This window comes from Eumetopias jubatus, unplaced genomic scaffold, assembly GCF_037043125.1.
Source record: "Eumetopias jubatus isolate StellerSeaLion01/CBP00866 unplaced genomic scaffold, mEumJub1_p1.0 scaffold_4, whole genome shotgun sequence".
Classification (NCBI taxonomy): domain Eukaryota; kingdom Metazoa; phylum Chordata; class Mammalia; order Carnivora; family Otariidae; genus Eumetopias; species Eumetopias jubatus.
Genome location: NW_028274810.1, coordinates 83272485 through 83285896, shown reverse-complemented (window position 1 = coordinate 83285896; position 13412 = coordinate 83272485). Strand labels below are relative to the sequence as shown.

Below are 13412 nucleotides of genomic sequence, written 5' to 3'. Positions count from 1 at the left end.
TGTGCTGGAAATGCCGGCTCTGAAGAGATGGCAGCCAGTTGGAAGGCTTCAGGCAGTTTGGATAAGCATCTAGACTCTGGGTGCATTTCTGAGCTTGCTCTGTGATCTCTTTGAAGTTTATCCAACTTGAATAAACCTTCCAGAATGCTGGGACCAGTAAAAAGGCTTTCTTTAGAAGTCCCTCTGGATGTGCCCTGTTGCTTTCTCACAGGGCAGCCAGCCCATCAGGACAAGAGATGTGAAAATGACAGAAGGAAGAGGCTTGAGATGGAATGTTTCCATAATACTCAACTTGCTGTCTTTCCCTCCCTCCCTTTTCTTCCTGACCTCTTTATATATAGAGAAAGAGATAGAAGATAGATCACCAAATTCCCAGTGGACTTTGAAGACCCCTGAGCTTAGATCTGATCATGGCTTGCCCGTGACCCCTTTGCACCGATGCACCCTGTTTCTGAAGGCCTGGGCTAAGATGTGCAGGAGAAGCACCACACGCATTAGATGAACAAAGTTTTTTTGTTTTTTTGTTTGTTTGTTTTAAAGATTTTTATTTATTTGAGAGAGAGAGAGAATGGTAGAGAGAGCATGAGAGGGAAGAAGGTCAGAGGGAGAAGCAGACTCCCCGCCGAGCAGGGAGCACGATGCAGGACTCGATCCCAGAACTCCAGGATCGTGACCTGAGCCGAAGGCAGTCGCTTAACCAACTGAGCCACCCAGGCGCCCTAGATGAACAAAGTTTAACAAAAGACGCCATTTGCAGTCCAGGAGAGCTGGTGACAGGGCTGTGTGCTGGTACAGGCAGAGAGTTCCATTTCGTTTCCTGGAGAAGCCGTCCCTGGTTGCGTAGGCCGGGAGCTGAAGCCTATCTCTCCTGTTTGCACAGACGTTCTAATGACAGAATTACTGGAGCAGCGAGAAGAGCCTGCTCGCTTGGAGACACTGGCAGGCAGGTGACTACACCCCCGCTCGGGGTGGCATTTCCCCAGGTGCACCCTGGATCGGCTCTGGGCCACTCTCAAGAAGTACCAAACACCGGTTTCTCTGGGGAAGCAACCAGGGAGGGGCCTCTATGAGCCGTAAGTGGGGCCTTCAAACCTGCCTTTGGCTCATTTATGGGGACAGGCTGTGTGACACCTTCTTTCACTTTGAGAAGTGTGCCCCAAAGGGCAGGACACAAGGTCCACAGGGGACCAAAGCATGACTCGGAAGCATCTAGAGAGGAGAGCTGAACTGGGGGCACCCTCGACAGCAGCGTCCCACAGCTCTGCCAGTTGACTGCAGACACGAGAGAAAGGCCCTTTTTTTGACCCTGGGCCCAAATGACAGGGGGATAACAGAGAGGCAGTGGCAGCAGCAGAGAACCCCGTGGAAGTGGGGTTGCAGGTAGTTTTGTTCATTTATTGATAAAAAAATATTAATAGCAATTAAGAAAAACAAAACATTCACAACCCATCACAGAGTCCTGTAAGTTTCAGCCAAATGTTCCCAATGGAGTCCTTCATCTGACAGAGCTGGTGATTTCAGCCGAAAGGCCCCTTCATGTTCTTCATGGGTGGGTACTGCTGCTCCATGGGCATGGTCCCAAAGCAGTCAGAGGGGTTACAGTGGCCAGCCTTGCCTGGCTGGCCCATGGGACCCGGGGGGCCAGGGATGCCAGGAATGCCTTGCTGGCCCATCGGTCCAGTGGCGCCCATCTTGCCATACCCTGGAGGGCCTTGAGGACCTGGGGAGTAGGTGGGGGAGAAGAGTCAGAAGAAGGAAGGTCAAGAGACCCAGATGACAAGAAAAGAAAAAATCGTGGTCGTGGTAAATAATACCTTATATGTGATAAATATTTGTCAGGTTACAACAGGTTTTCGAGAAGACCTGATCTGATCCTTATGTTAATGTAACAATAACAACAACAATACCGGCCAGTTTTATTGGGAGCTTCTGTGTGCCAGGCACAAGGCGAGTGCTTTTGATGCACAGTTCAATGAATCTTCACAATGAGAAAGAAACTATCATCTCATGTTGTAGATGATGATGCAGGCTCAGAGAGGTTGCCCACATGGGGTAGGCCGTTCAGTGAGGCTGGGTTTCAGAGCCAGGCCGGCAGGCTATGGTCACTTCTCTTTCAGGCTCTACAGCCTGACTTAGTGACCTTGTCAAGTTTGGACAGCCAGGATGCTGAGCAGGACTTGAACTCACCTTCCCCGGCCCCACCATATCCAACTACCTTTCCCTGTGTCCCGCTAGCCTGGTTTAGGACTTGAGGACGGGCCCTGGGTCCTCCACTCCCCCCTCTGCACACCCTGGCATGACTGTAAATGGTGGCTGATAGGCCTGCAGTTATTTGAGGTTCTACACAAATCTGTTGTGTTGTAGAAGGAACATTCTACAAGATTCATGCTCTCACATTCTGGTTCTTCCTACCTGGGGGGCCGGGAAGACCATTGTCTCCTGCAATGCCGACACCAATGTCCCCCTTTTCACCCTTGGTCCCGGGCAATCCTGGGACAAAAGAAATAAAATAAGTCCTATTCCTGAGCAGAAAAATGACACGCCCAGGCAGATTATTTGAAACACACACATGCACATGTGTCATGATAGACCTCACGCAATGCTGAATGTCAGAGTCATGATAGACCTCACGCAATGCTCCTGTTTGCCCCCAGAGTTCCAGATGCGCCTGGGGAGCTGGAGGGCAGAGCTACCTCTCATTCCTGGCACGCCCTGCCGTCCTTCCCTGCCGATCTGACCAGGGAGTCCGGGTGACCCCGGAGCGCCTGGCCGGCCTGGAGCACCGTCCTTCCCTGGGGGCCCTGGGCGTCCTGGAGCTGCAGCCATCTCCATGGGGAACTGCATCCTGGAGGTGTAGTAAGCCATCCTCTCTGTAAGAAAGGCCAGGGACCGGTCACAGGGTGCCCCGGGACCTCACACTGGGCAGAGGGGCTGCCAGCATCAAGTCCCAAATGGCCTTGCTTCCCAGTGCAGGGAACACAGGGGCTGATCTCCTGAGTGGCCTCTCGTGCCCTCGCCTCCACCTTCCTCTGCATGGTGGTCTCTCGGGAGCACGGACCTGACGATGGCCTCCCTCCCCTCCGACACCCTCATTAGTGCACCACTGGCTTCACAATAAAGTCCAGACTCCTTGCTTGGCATTCAAACTCCACTCCCCAAGCAAGATGACTAGCCCCATCAGGACAGGGTCCCTGTTCTCCCCAGGCCCTAGCATGGCAAGGCTGGATGAACAGATGAACAGGAAAAAAGCTTAAAAGTGAAACCACCCCAGCTCTCTTACGGTTGCTGCTCGCCCCTCTATTTAGAGCTCACTTCATGCAGACTCGTTTGATTTCAATTTTCTTGTCTGTCTCCTTTGCGCCAGTGGGGGCTCAGGGAGCGTGGGGGCGGTGGGGGTGGGGAGTCATTTTATCTCTGAACCGAGCAGGTGATAAGGAAGGTCTGACGTCTAACTGAACATATGCCTGTAAGTGGAGGGGGGTGGTGGGTGCCTGGGGAGGGGCACTGAGTTTGAAGGAAAAGGAGGCCAGGGCAGGGTAGAAAAAGAGCTGGGAAGGGCCAGCAGCGCCCACCGCCGCCCAGCCAGCTGCCAATTACCATCAAACATTTTAATGATCTCTTGTCTGATGAACCTCTTGATTTCATCATAATTCACCATGTCTCCCTGAGGAAAACAAAGAAAACCTGCCTCAATTATACTTCCAAGCCTGGTGCTCTCCCCCTGGGAATAGACTTTATGCAAATAAAGGGTAAGGAGGGGAACATCGCTTCTAGGAGCCTCCCACAGGTACTTAACCCAAGGTCCTCACCCCCCTGCAATGGTGCAAAACACAGCGCATTTTTCTGGGGAGAGGGTTCCCAAACCTCCCCCACTCGCGCCCACACAGGTGAAGCACCTCTATGGGAGTCATGCTCTTTCCCTCAGAGGGTCGGCAGGAGCTTCTAAAATGGTCTCTGCTCCACCCACCCTGTCTGCCTGCTCTGTGGGACCGTGCCCCTGGCTGCCAGGCTCCCTCCTTACCATGGAGCCAGGCATCCCGGGCAAGCCAGGGCTCCCTACAGGCCCCGGGGAGCCAGGGTGGCCCCTCTCTCCTGCCGGACCCGGTGGCCCAACAGGCCCCATGGAGCCACTCTTGCCAGGCCCGCCAGGCATGCCGGCTCTCCCCTTCTCTCCTGCCTGTCCCTTCTGTCCTGAAGGTCCTGGATCACCCTGCAAGGACAGGAAGTCACATCCAGATTGGTCACTTCATGATGTCACAGCCATTGGCCTCTCTCTCTCTCTCTCTCTCTCTCCATCCCCCGACCCGGCCCCCGGCATCTTCCTCTGACAGTGGCCACAGATCCTGATGAGGACTCCAGAGCGGTCCTCTGAAAAGACACTTTTCATGCCGTTACTTCCTGCTTAGAAATTCTGATGGCTCCCGCCCACCCTCAGGATAAAACCGGATTCCTTGGCCAGACATTCAAGATCATTCGTGATGTGGTCCCAACCACCTCTTCTCCAGGCCCATCTCCCCGCCCCTGCACCCGCAGCCGTACCTCACTGTTTAGAACTCGGCTCCGACCACGCCGTGTTGCCCTCCCTGCCTGGGATGTTCTTCCCCTCCTTCTACCTGGTACGCTCCTCCCATTCTGCTGAAATGCTCCTGTTCTGTGCACAGCCTCCCTGACTCCCAGGCTGAGTTGGGTGCTATGTCTAATCTTCTGAAAAGGATACCATGCCCTAGCGTAAGTGTGACTGGACTCGGTGAGCGGTTACTGTTCAGAGACCTCTATTTACCCAAGGCTGGGACAGAGGGTCTGGAATGTAAGTGAGATCAAGCAGACGCCTGCAGCATGAATGAATGAATCCACCCACTGGTCAATGAGTGAATGAACTTGAGATTTCTATCCTCCCAATCCTAGCTAAGAAATAGGTCCATGTGAGAAGTTTTTAGAGATGAGGTTGCTCCAAGTTCTGAGTTCCGCTCATGTTTTCTTCCTGCCCACTGGCCTTTCTGTGTCTCCTCTCCATGGCTAAAGTCATAGCATAGAGCTGGCCTTCATCACTCATGAGTTTTTCCCCTCAAAACCAGCCAGTGCCCACTCACCTTTGGACCAGGTGGTCCATAGAGTCCCTGTTTTCCAGGGGGTCCCTAGAGGAAAGCAAAAGTCCGGGGTCAACATCTCCAAGCCATTCTGTGGAGGTAGGTGTCGTGAAAGGACCACCTTCTACGGCCCTCAGGCCTCGGGCTATGTCCAGCTGGGCTCTGTGTGAGGAAGGACAACAGCCTCCTTTCTGTTGGTTGACAGCTAGAAGGGAGCATGATGTCTCCCAAGGCATGGCCTTGTGTGATCATGTTGGTTGGGTCCCTTGTCACAGACAGAAAGAGGTGAGAAGTCAGAGCAAGAGGGCCAGTCCATGGCATATTGGAGGGCCTGGCAAGAGCTGGTGCTGCAGGAAATGTTTGGAGTCTACCACCACCACCACCACCATCATCATCACCACCACCACCATCATCATCATCACCATCACCACCGTCATCATCATCACCACCACCACCACCATCACCACCACCACCATCATCATCATCACCACCATCACCACCACCACCACCATCATCATCACCACCATCACCACCACCACCACCATCATCACCACATCATCAACACCATCACCATCATCATCACCACCACCATCACCATCACCACCATCACCACCACCACCATCATCACCACCACCACCACCATCACCACCATCACCATCACCACCATCACCACCATCATCATCATCACCATCACCATCACCACCACCACCATCACCATCATCATCACCACCACCACCATCATCATCACCACCATCATCACCATCACCACCACCACCACCACCATCATCAACACCACCACCACCATCATCATCACCACCACCACCACCATCACCATCACCACCACCACCACCACCACCACCACCACCACCACCATCATCATCACCACCATCACCATCATCATCATTGGCTCTCTTTGACCAGGTACAGAGTAAGAAAAATAGTGAAGAACAAGTGTCATTCACCCTTCTCCCCAGTCCCCAGTCCCTCTCCCCAATGCAGCAAGGGTCACCAACTTCCTGCATATCCATCTGGAGGGAGTCTGGCATTCAGGGAGTGTTTAGTGAGTGAACAAAGAGGGGTGAGGGCAAGGCGAGGCACAAGCAGCAGCACCCCCTGCTCCCCCGGGAAGGAGAAGCCCAGCGCGACAGTACCTCTTTGCCAGCTGCACCATCTGCACCGGGTTCACCCTGTGGAGTAGAGAGTAGGAGACGTGTGATAGGCACTAATCCAGCATGGCATCCCCTGCCTCCCCTCGCCCACCACAGGTGCCCAGTCCTGGGCCACCAAGGGACCACGATTCTCTAGCCCTCACCCTCAGACCCTCGGGGCACAGACCATGGAAACTTAGATCCCCACCCCCCATCCCCAATTCTAGCCTGTCCCAGAGCCCCACACCAACAGCCCTGGCTGCCCCCTGACTGAGCTGGGCAAGGGAAGAGCGGGCTGCACGCTCCCGGCTCCTGGCTCGAGGCCCCGGCATCTTGCAGGAGCCCTAGCTCTTGAGTTTATGTTACATGTTTGCCAAGCCTGCTCCCTCCCCAGGACAGGACGGGCTGCATCATGGGCCCAGCCTGCTTCTGGTGAGATGGTGGGGAAGACTCTGTGACTGCCAGGCTGGTAATCTGATACAACTGGAGGCTGTATCCAGGGATACTGGAGGCTCCAGGGAAGGCCAGAAGGTTGGAGGGACCCCCCCTGCCCCGGGGCCGTGGCAAGAAATCAGAGTGTGTAGGTGAGACTCAGCCCTCTTGGCGGCTGGGCCAACCATCATCGCTGCATGGGCTGGAGTCATCCATCCCATTGAGGCCACCAGCCCCAGGGTCATGGCTACTGTTCCCAAAAGAGAACACCCTGACCTGGGGGCTAGGAGACCTGGGTTCCTGCCTCAGTTTCCCCAGGAGACTTCATCCCTAAGACTGGCAATCGAACCACCCGATGTGGGTCACTTGTCTGGAACCTTTGAAAGCGGGAGGATTGCAGAGTGGCTAAGGACGCAAGTTTTGCAATCAGGCAGGCTCTTCCGCTCACTAGCTGTTGCAATTCTGGGCAACCTACTTAACCTGGCTGAGCCTTGGTTTCCTCATCTGTAAAATGGGGACAATCAGACCTACTAAATAGGGTTGCAGTACCGATTAAATGACAAAATGTCAAGCACTTAGGTCACCATTCAGCACACTGTCCGTGGCCAATGCATCACGGCTCTTAGAGTATTAAGCACCAGCTGAGACCAGGAGTGGTTTCTGAGTTGCTGAGGGGGCTGCGGTAATGGCGCTGCATTTCTGGTTCCTGACGTTCCCAGACTCTCTGTGGTTACCAGCAAGCTCCCCAGGGGAGGGGGCAGGGGGCAGGGGCAGAACAGGTGCCAGGTCTCCCCTGCCTGACACCAGGTCAAGGGATCGGCGCAAGTGGTGCATGGTCAGGGGCGGCGGCCCGGTGCGCGCCTGGCAAGTGCTGGCTGGCAGGACTTGTCCTTTCTTCCAGATATGACGTGATCCTCAGGCATGAGCCCCGCGCTGCTAGCTTCCCTGCTCACAGCCTCTCCTTCCCTGGAGACCCCAGACGCACAGTGCTGCGCTCAACTGACAAAGCCGACTGGCCCTCTTCCTGGGGGCTGTGCAGTGAGATGTGGGGTCTTACCGGGGGGCCAGGGTGTCCGGGGGGGCCAGGCTGGCCTGGAAGGCCTAGAAGGCCCCTTTCTCCAGTGGCTCCCCGATCTCCTTTTAGGCCCTGGAGACAAAGGAGGTGGATGGTGAGAGGGGACAGGAGACGCAGTGGTGAACCCCACACAGCAGAGGCAGGTGTCACTGTGTGTCAGGGGTGGGGTGGCACTGTCTGAATCCGAAGGCCTTCACTACATGCCACTTGGGGAGACCCAGGAGGCAGGAGAGGCTGAAGCCGGGGAAGGAGGGGGATGGACCCAAACTCTTCCCAGCCAGGCCCCCGGGAGGGAGGGACGGGGGGCGCAGGCCACTCACCATTGCAGAGATCCCAGCTGGGCCTGGCTGGCCTGGAGGCCCTGGTGGGCCCTAAAGAAAGACGAAGTCAGAGGGACGGAAAGAGTCTCGGGTAATAAGGCCCCCTGGAGGTAAACGGGGGACCAACAGCGGGAACAGACCCTGAACTTCAGCAGCTCCATTCTCTTCCCTAAACCCTCCTCCCCTTCTGCTCTTGCACTTGAGCTTCTACCAAGAGATTTGTGCCAGAGCTGATACCTGGGGGGTCCCTGAGCTCACAGGACCACGGCCAGAGCTGAGGGCAGAGGGCAAAGGCCTGAAGGTTAACTATGTTGGGCCTGGGGTCTTCTGAGGCCCCCTACTTCCTCCTGTTCTGAGGGAGAAGCAAAGAGCAGAAGCTGCGAGCTGCGTAGCAGGGGCTCAACCCCAACCCCGGAGACCAAACGGATAAGGCCAGCCCTCGGACCCTGGGCCTCCCTGGTCTCCTGCTCTACTGCCTCTGGAGGGTAATGGGACTCAACTCGTGGGGGTTGCTCCCACCCTGCTGGGCTGAGGTGGTGCCCAAATGCCCTCCCCATCTCTGAGTCACAGCTCAAATGCTAGCTCCCTGGTTAGAGCTACACCTTCTCTGAAGCCCAGGGCACGCAGGTCTCTCTCACAGCACCTCCCTCCATGCTCCCAGATGGAAAGTTCCGGAGGCATGGACTCTGTTCTACCCCTCTCTAGACCTCTGGGGCAGGAATGCCCAGCACTGGGACTGGCACAGAGCAGGGGCTGAGGCTGGGCAGACAGAAGTGAGGGGGGAACCTCGCGGCCCCTTTCCCCAGCCCCCAGTGAGTCCGTGACGGGCTCACAATTCAGAGCGCGCTCTTCCTTTCATCTGTAATGTGAGCAGGGACTAGGCTAAAACTCAGGTCCTCAAGCCAGGGCCTCTGAATCCCTCGAGATCCATACACACGGTGATGAGGACCCGAGAGCTCCTCTTTCTGCTCATGAACTATTTTTAACATTTCCAGAAGCCTCTTGGAAACTGTACATCTGCCACAACAGGCCTGCAATCAAATGCCAGAGTGTTTCCTTTGCTCAGGAACCCCATCAGCTCGGGGCCTCACACTGATCAAAGGCGCACATCGGCAGCCATCTATGCTACCGAGGAGCAAATCCAGACGGGAAACTCATTACGGCTTAATAACTGCCCTCTCCAAGTTGTCTTATCTCCCTAAGCGCGCCACCCACGCAACCGGCCTCCCGGGCCAGGGCCAGTCCTCCCCCGCCACCCCCCCTTCAACTGCTCCCCGCTCCCCGCCCCTCCCCCACGCAGGCCGGCAGCAAGTCCTCCAAACACAGCCCTCCTGCCTGCCACCACCACCCCACCGCAACCACCCCATCCCTCAGGGACACCCCGGCTTCCACCTGCGCCCCTCCCCTCCTGCCCACATCCCCGAGGTCCCAGGTCTGCAGCAGATCGTCTCCAAGCACAGCTTTCCGGCTCTCACTCACGCCCTTGTCAAACTCCACTCCAGCCTCGCTGACCTTGGGGCTCCCCCTACACCCCAGGCCCCTCCCTGCCTCAGGCTCTCAGGCGCTGGTGGCCCTCCACCCCCACCCTCCTTTCCTGCCTGGACATTCTTCCCCCAGACTGCTAGACAGATGGCTCCTTTTGTCATTCAGGCCTTGGCTCAAATGCCACTTGGGCAGTAAAGGTGCATCTAAAGGCGCCTCCCAGGCCCTGTCTGTGACATCACATCCCTGCCCGACGCTTCTGCATTAATCTGTTGGTTTGTCATGCCTGTGTGCAAGCTCTGGGATCAGGGGACCTTGTCTGTCTCACTCTTAGCCCCCTGCTTGGAGCGGTGCCTGGCATGGAGCAGGTGCTCGATTATTGTTTGTTGAATAACTGAATGATCTTTGTTTGATGAGTAAACTCAAATGTGCCCAGAAAATAAGAAAATGGCAAAGACCCTGGGGGCCACTGGATGAGGTGGGCCCAGAGCCCCTCACTGCGCTATGGGGCTGCTCCTGGGGTCAGCTCTTTCAGGCCATCGCCCTCGCCCACCCCAGCCCAGCAGAGCCCTCACTCTCATAAAGGCGGGGGCAAGAACGGTTTAACTCACGATATGGCCGGGGGGGCCGGGTCTTCCCTGAAGTCCCATGGCACCAGGCTCACCCTGTAGGAGCCAGAAAAAAGAAAAAAAAAAAAAAAAGCAACACAGAAGCAGACTTACTCGCACAGGGTCGTTAGGTGGGAGAAGGCTGAGCAGAGCAGGCGGGACGGCAATAGTCAGAGACGCTGGGCTGAGTCCTGGCCTCCAGGCCCATGCTGTCCAGGGCCCGAGGACCAGCCCTGCCCATGAATATGGTGGAGAGAGAAACCAGAGCCCCCAGCCCAAGAAGCCAGGCCCGGCTTTTTAGGTGAGTGACCCAACAGGCCGCAGGAAGGAGGAGGTGTGCAGTTTGGAGGCAAAACGTGCCCAGGAGAGAGGGCAGCCAGGTGGCCAGGGAGAGGGACGGAGCAGCTGTGTCTCAGACTCAGCAGAGCCCAGAGGCTGTCTGAAGGGAGCCTCTGCCTTTACCTCTGCTCCAGGCCGGCCACTGCTGCCCGGGGGACCTGGTTTTCCACAGTCGCCCTGGAAGAGAGCGGGCCAACTGGAGCTCGACAGGCCTCGACTTGGCTCCTCCAGCCCCAAGTTGACCCCATATCCGAAGAGCCCTGCCCCCTGCCCAGCTCTGGCCAGCAGCCCTCTGATGCCCTCAGGCGGGTAGATGGCGAAGCCTGACCCACTCTCCTGGCATCGGTGGTCTCAGGAGGCTCGGATGCTGCGATGGCATCTCAGCCAAGGCTCTGGTGGCGCGGGCACTCCAGCTAGGCTGCCCTGTCTGCCTGGGGTCAGGCCTTGAGGAGGGCTGAGAAGACCTGCTTGGCAGAAGTCACCAGGTCCTTCCTTACCTTTGGTCCTGGGAGGCCAGGGTGTCCCGTTTTCCCCTTGAAGCCCTGGAAGAAAAAGCGGGAAGCTGTCAGGGCCCTCGCCCCAAGCAGAGGCCACTTCCCTTGCCTCCGTCCTCAGGCCAAAGAAATCAGACCCATCCAGAATCCTACCATGGTCCTCGGAGGATCTGGAGTTGAGCTGCCCCACCCACCAAGGCAAACCCCACACCTGCTCAGCTTTGGGACCTCCCCACTCTCCGCTCCTTCCTGCAGCTCAACTTACCGGGGGTCCCATGAGTCCAGGGGGGCCAGCAGGACCAGGGTCCCCCTAGGGAAGAGACCAGGGGCATATGAGACAGGATGCCCACTCATTCACCACTGTCTTCCCTCTCTCCCACCCCTCCCCGGCTATCCCAGGATGGAGGGAATGTCACGGGAGGCAGAGGGAAGAATCTAAGCTGGGCTCGGCCTCTGACTGGCTGTGGACCCTGAGTGAATCCCTCTCTGAACCTCAATTTTCCTCTTTTGGGTACAGAAGAGGGTTGGCCTTGATGCTCTGCCCTTTGCCATGCCCCATCCTTTTCAGATTCCCCAGCAAAACCAGACCCATGGAGCCAGGGCTGCTCAAGTCCTTCCATGCCTACAGCCTGTTCTCCCTAACACCCGGCCTAGTATCTTTAGTTGCCTGAGTTTCTGGATATAAATCCACTCCCTTGGCTGCCTGCCTTTTGGTGAGACCTAGCTCATGCAACCTGGTTAAGGCTACCAGGAGAAGTGAGGAACCAAGGGGCCCTGGAGCCATCAGAGAAGTGGTGAGAAGCAGGTGGAGGGAAGGCAGAGGCATGGGGGGATTCGGTTTCCTTCACTGGGGTTCCGTTGACTTTTGCTCCTGGAGGAAGAAGGAAGGAGGTGCCTATTATCTCACCCTCAAGCCAGGCTTGCCGTCCTTCCCATCCAGACCATCCAGACCAGCAGGACCCTAGAAACAGGAAAAAGGCATATATGCATGCTTGTGCTGGAGCCCTAGGAGGTGAGAGACCTGACCCAGCCCCTCCACCCTGTCCACCCCTCACCCAACTTCCACCCCAACTAAACACACACATGCGCACACATGCGCACGGCACATACCTGTCACGCTAAGAGGACACACACTCACCTGAATCCCAGGAGATCCTGGTGGCCCGGTGGGACCAGGCATGCCTGGTGGGCCTCGAATCCCTTCGCTGCCCTGGAAAGGAGCCCAACCCCCGCAACAAAGTCAGCAGGGCCTTGCCCCACCCTGGGACAAGGCGCTGGGCACTGGGTTCTGATGATTACTGGGAGTCAGGGCAACTGGTCTCCAGCCCCAGTTCTGCTCTGGCCTAACTGGATATATTCCACACCACTCCCCCAAGAGGATCTGTCTTCGTCTGCAAAGCACCCCCCTTTTCACACTGTTCTATGAGGAGGGGACAGAGCCTATTCGGCCTAGCATCTTCTTCAGGGTTGACCCAGGGGCCGGCAGAGTGGGTGCTCAGTGATGTGTGCCAACTAAAGGCATACGTTCAGTTCACATCGGTCCCAAAAAAGTGCCAAGCACTATACAGCTGCTGATCCTTCCAGATGAAAAAAAGGGTGGCCCCTGTCCTCAAGAAGCTCATAGTCCTGTTCCAAAGAGGGAGTGGCTCTCTCTGGCCAGGGCTCAGGGGAAGCGTCACAGAAGCATCACCAGACGCTAGACTCTGAAGGATAGCCGGGATGTGGGCAAGTGGGGAAGGAGAAGAGGGCATGCCAGAAGGAACTTCAGAGAAGGATGAAGATTTGGAAGTGGTCCCATGCCTGGCCTAGCCAGGGTGTCTGGGGAGCCCTTGTGAAGGGTGGGGTGGGAGGCAAGGCTGGAGGAAGGTAGAGGCTGATGGGGGGAGGGCCCTGAACACTGTGCTAGACTCTATCTCACAGACCAGTGCTTTTCAAACTGTACTTCTCAGAGCCCTGGGGGTTCCTGGAGGAGCATCAGAGATGGGTGCATGAAGTGGGAGCCCAGAGGGTGGGACCCAAGACCCCTGTCCCTGCCTTAGCCAGAGCAGCGCCACTCATATCTGTTATATACATTTTAAGCTTCTGTGTGATGAAAGGGCTCAGGGACTTCAAAATAAAGTCTGGGACCCACTGCTACAGGCACTGGGGAGCCACTGACTGTTCAAAGCAGGGGGATGATGAGCATCAACATGTGAACTAGAATGTTTACCAGAGAAGGGAGGGGGGCAGCTTGGTGTGGCGGGCTGCCGCGTCCCTAGTGCGAAGAGAGTGGCTGCTCTGGAGCCGTGGCTGTGGACCAGCCAAGGTGGAAATGATCCCGCTAGAGACGCCCCTCCATGGGGGGGGGGGGGGCGGGGGGGGCGTGGAGAGAAAGCCCCGGTGGCATTGCAATGCCACCAGCTACCAGGAGGGGTCAGCACAGCCCCA

At 56.6% G+C, this 13412-nt stretch overlaps 1 protein-coding gene across 3 annotated transcripts in view; it reads right to left on the bottom strand.

Moving 5' to 3' along the window:
- Nucleotides 1–1496: 1496 nt before the first annotated feature.
- COL16A1 (collagen type XVI alpha 1 chain) overlaps nt 1497–13412 on the bottom strand; it is a 47755-nt gene continuing 35839 nt past the window's right edge. For all 3 annotated transcript variants that reach the window (XM_088023022.1, XM_088023023.1, XM_028113897.2), the window contains 15 exons: nt 12124–12195; nt 11893–11946; nt 11251–11295; nt 10989–11033; nt 10615–10668; nt 10156–10209; nt 8063–8113; nt 7725–7814; nt 6239–6274; nt 5091–5135; nt 4022–4210; nt 3598–3664; nt 2694–2870; nt 2413–2490; nt 1497–1720 (listed from right to left, as the gene is read on the bottom strand). In XM_088023022.1, coding sequence (XP_087879148.1) covers nt 1518–1720; nt 2413–2490; nt 2694–2870; nt 3598–3664; nt 4022–4210; nt 5091–5135; nt 6239–6274; nt 7725–7814; nt 8063–8113; nt 10156–10209; nt 10615–10668; nt 10989–11033; nt 11251–11295; nt 11893–11946; nt 12124–12195 — 1260 coding nt within the window. In that variant the 3' untranslated portion in view covers nt 1497–1517. The remainder of the gene's footprint in view (nt 1721–2412; nt 2491–2693; nt 2871–3597; nt 3665–4021; nt 4211–5090; nt 5136–6238; nt 6275–7724; nt 7815–8062; nt 8114–10155; nt 10210–10614; nt 10669–10988; nt 11034–11250; nt 11296–11892; nt 11947–12123; nt 12196–13412) is intronic.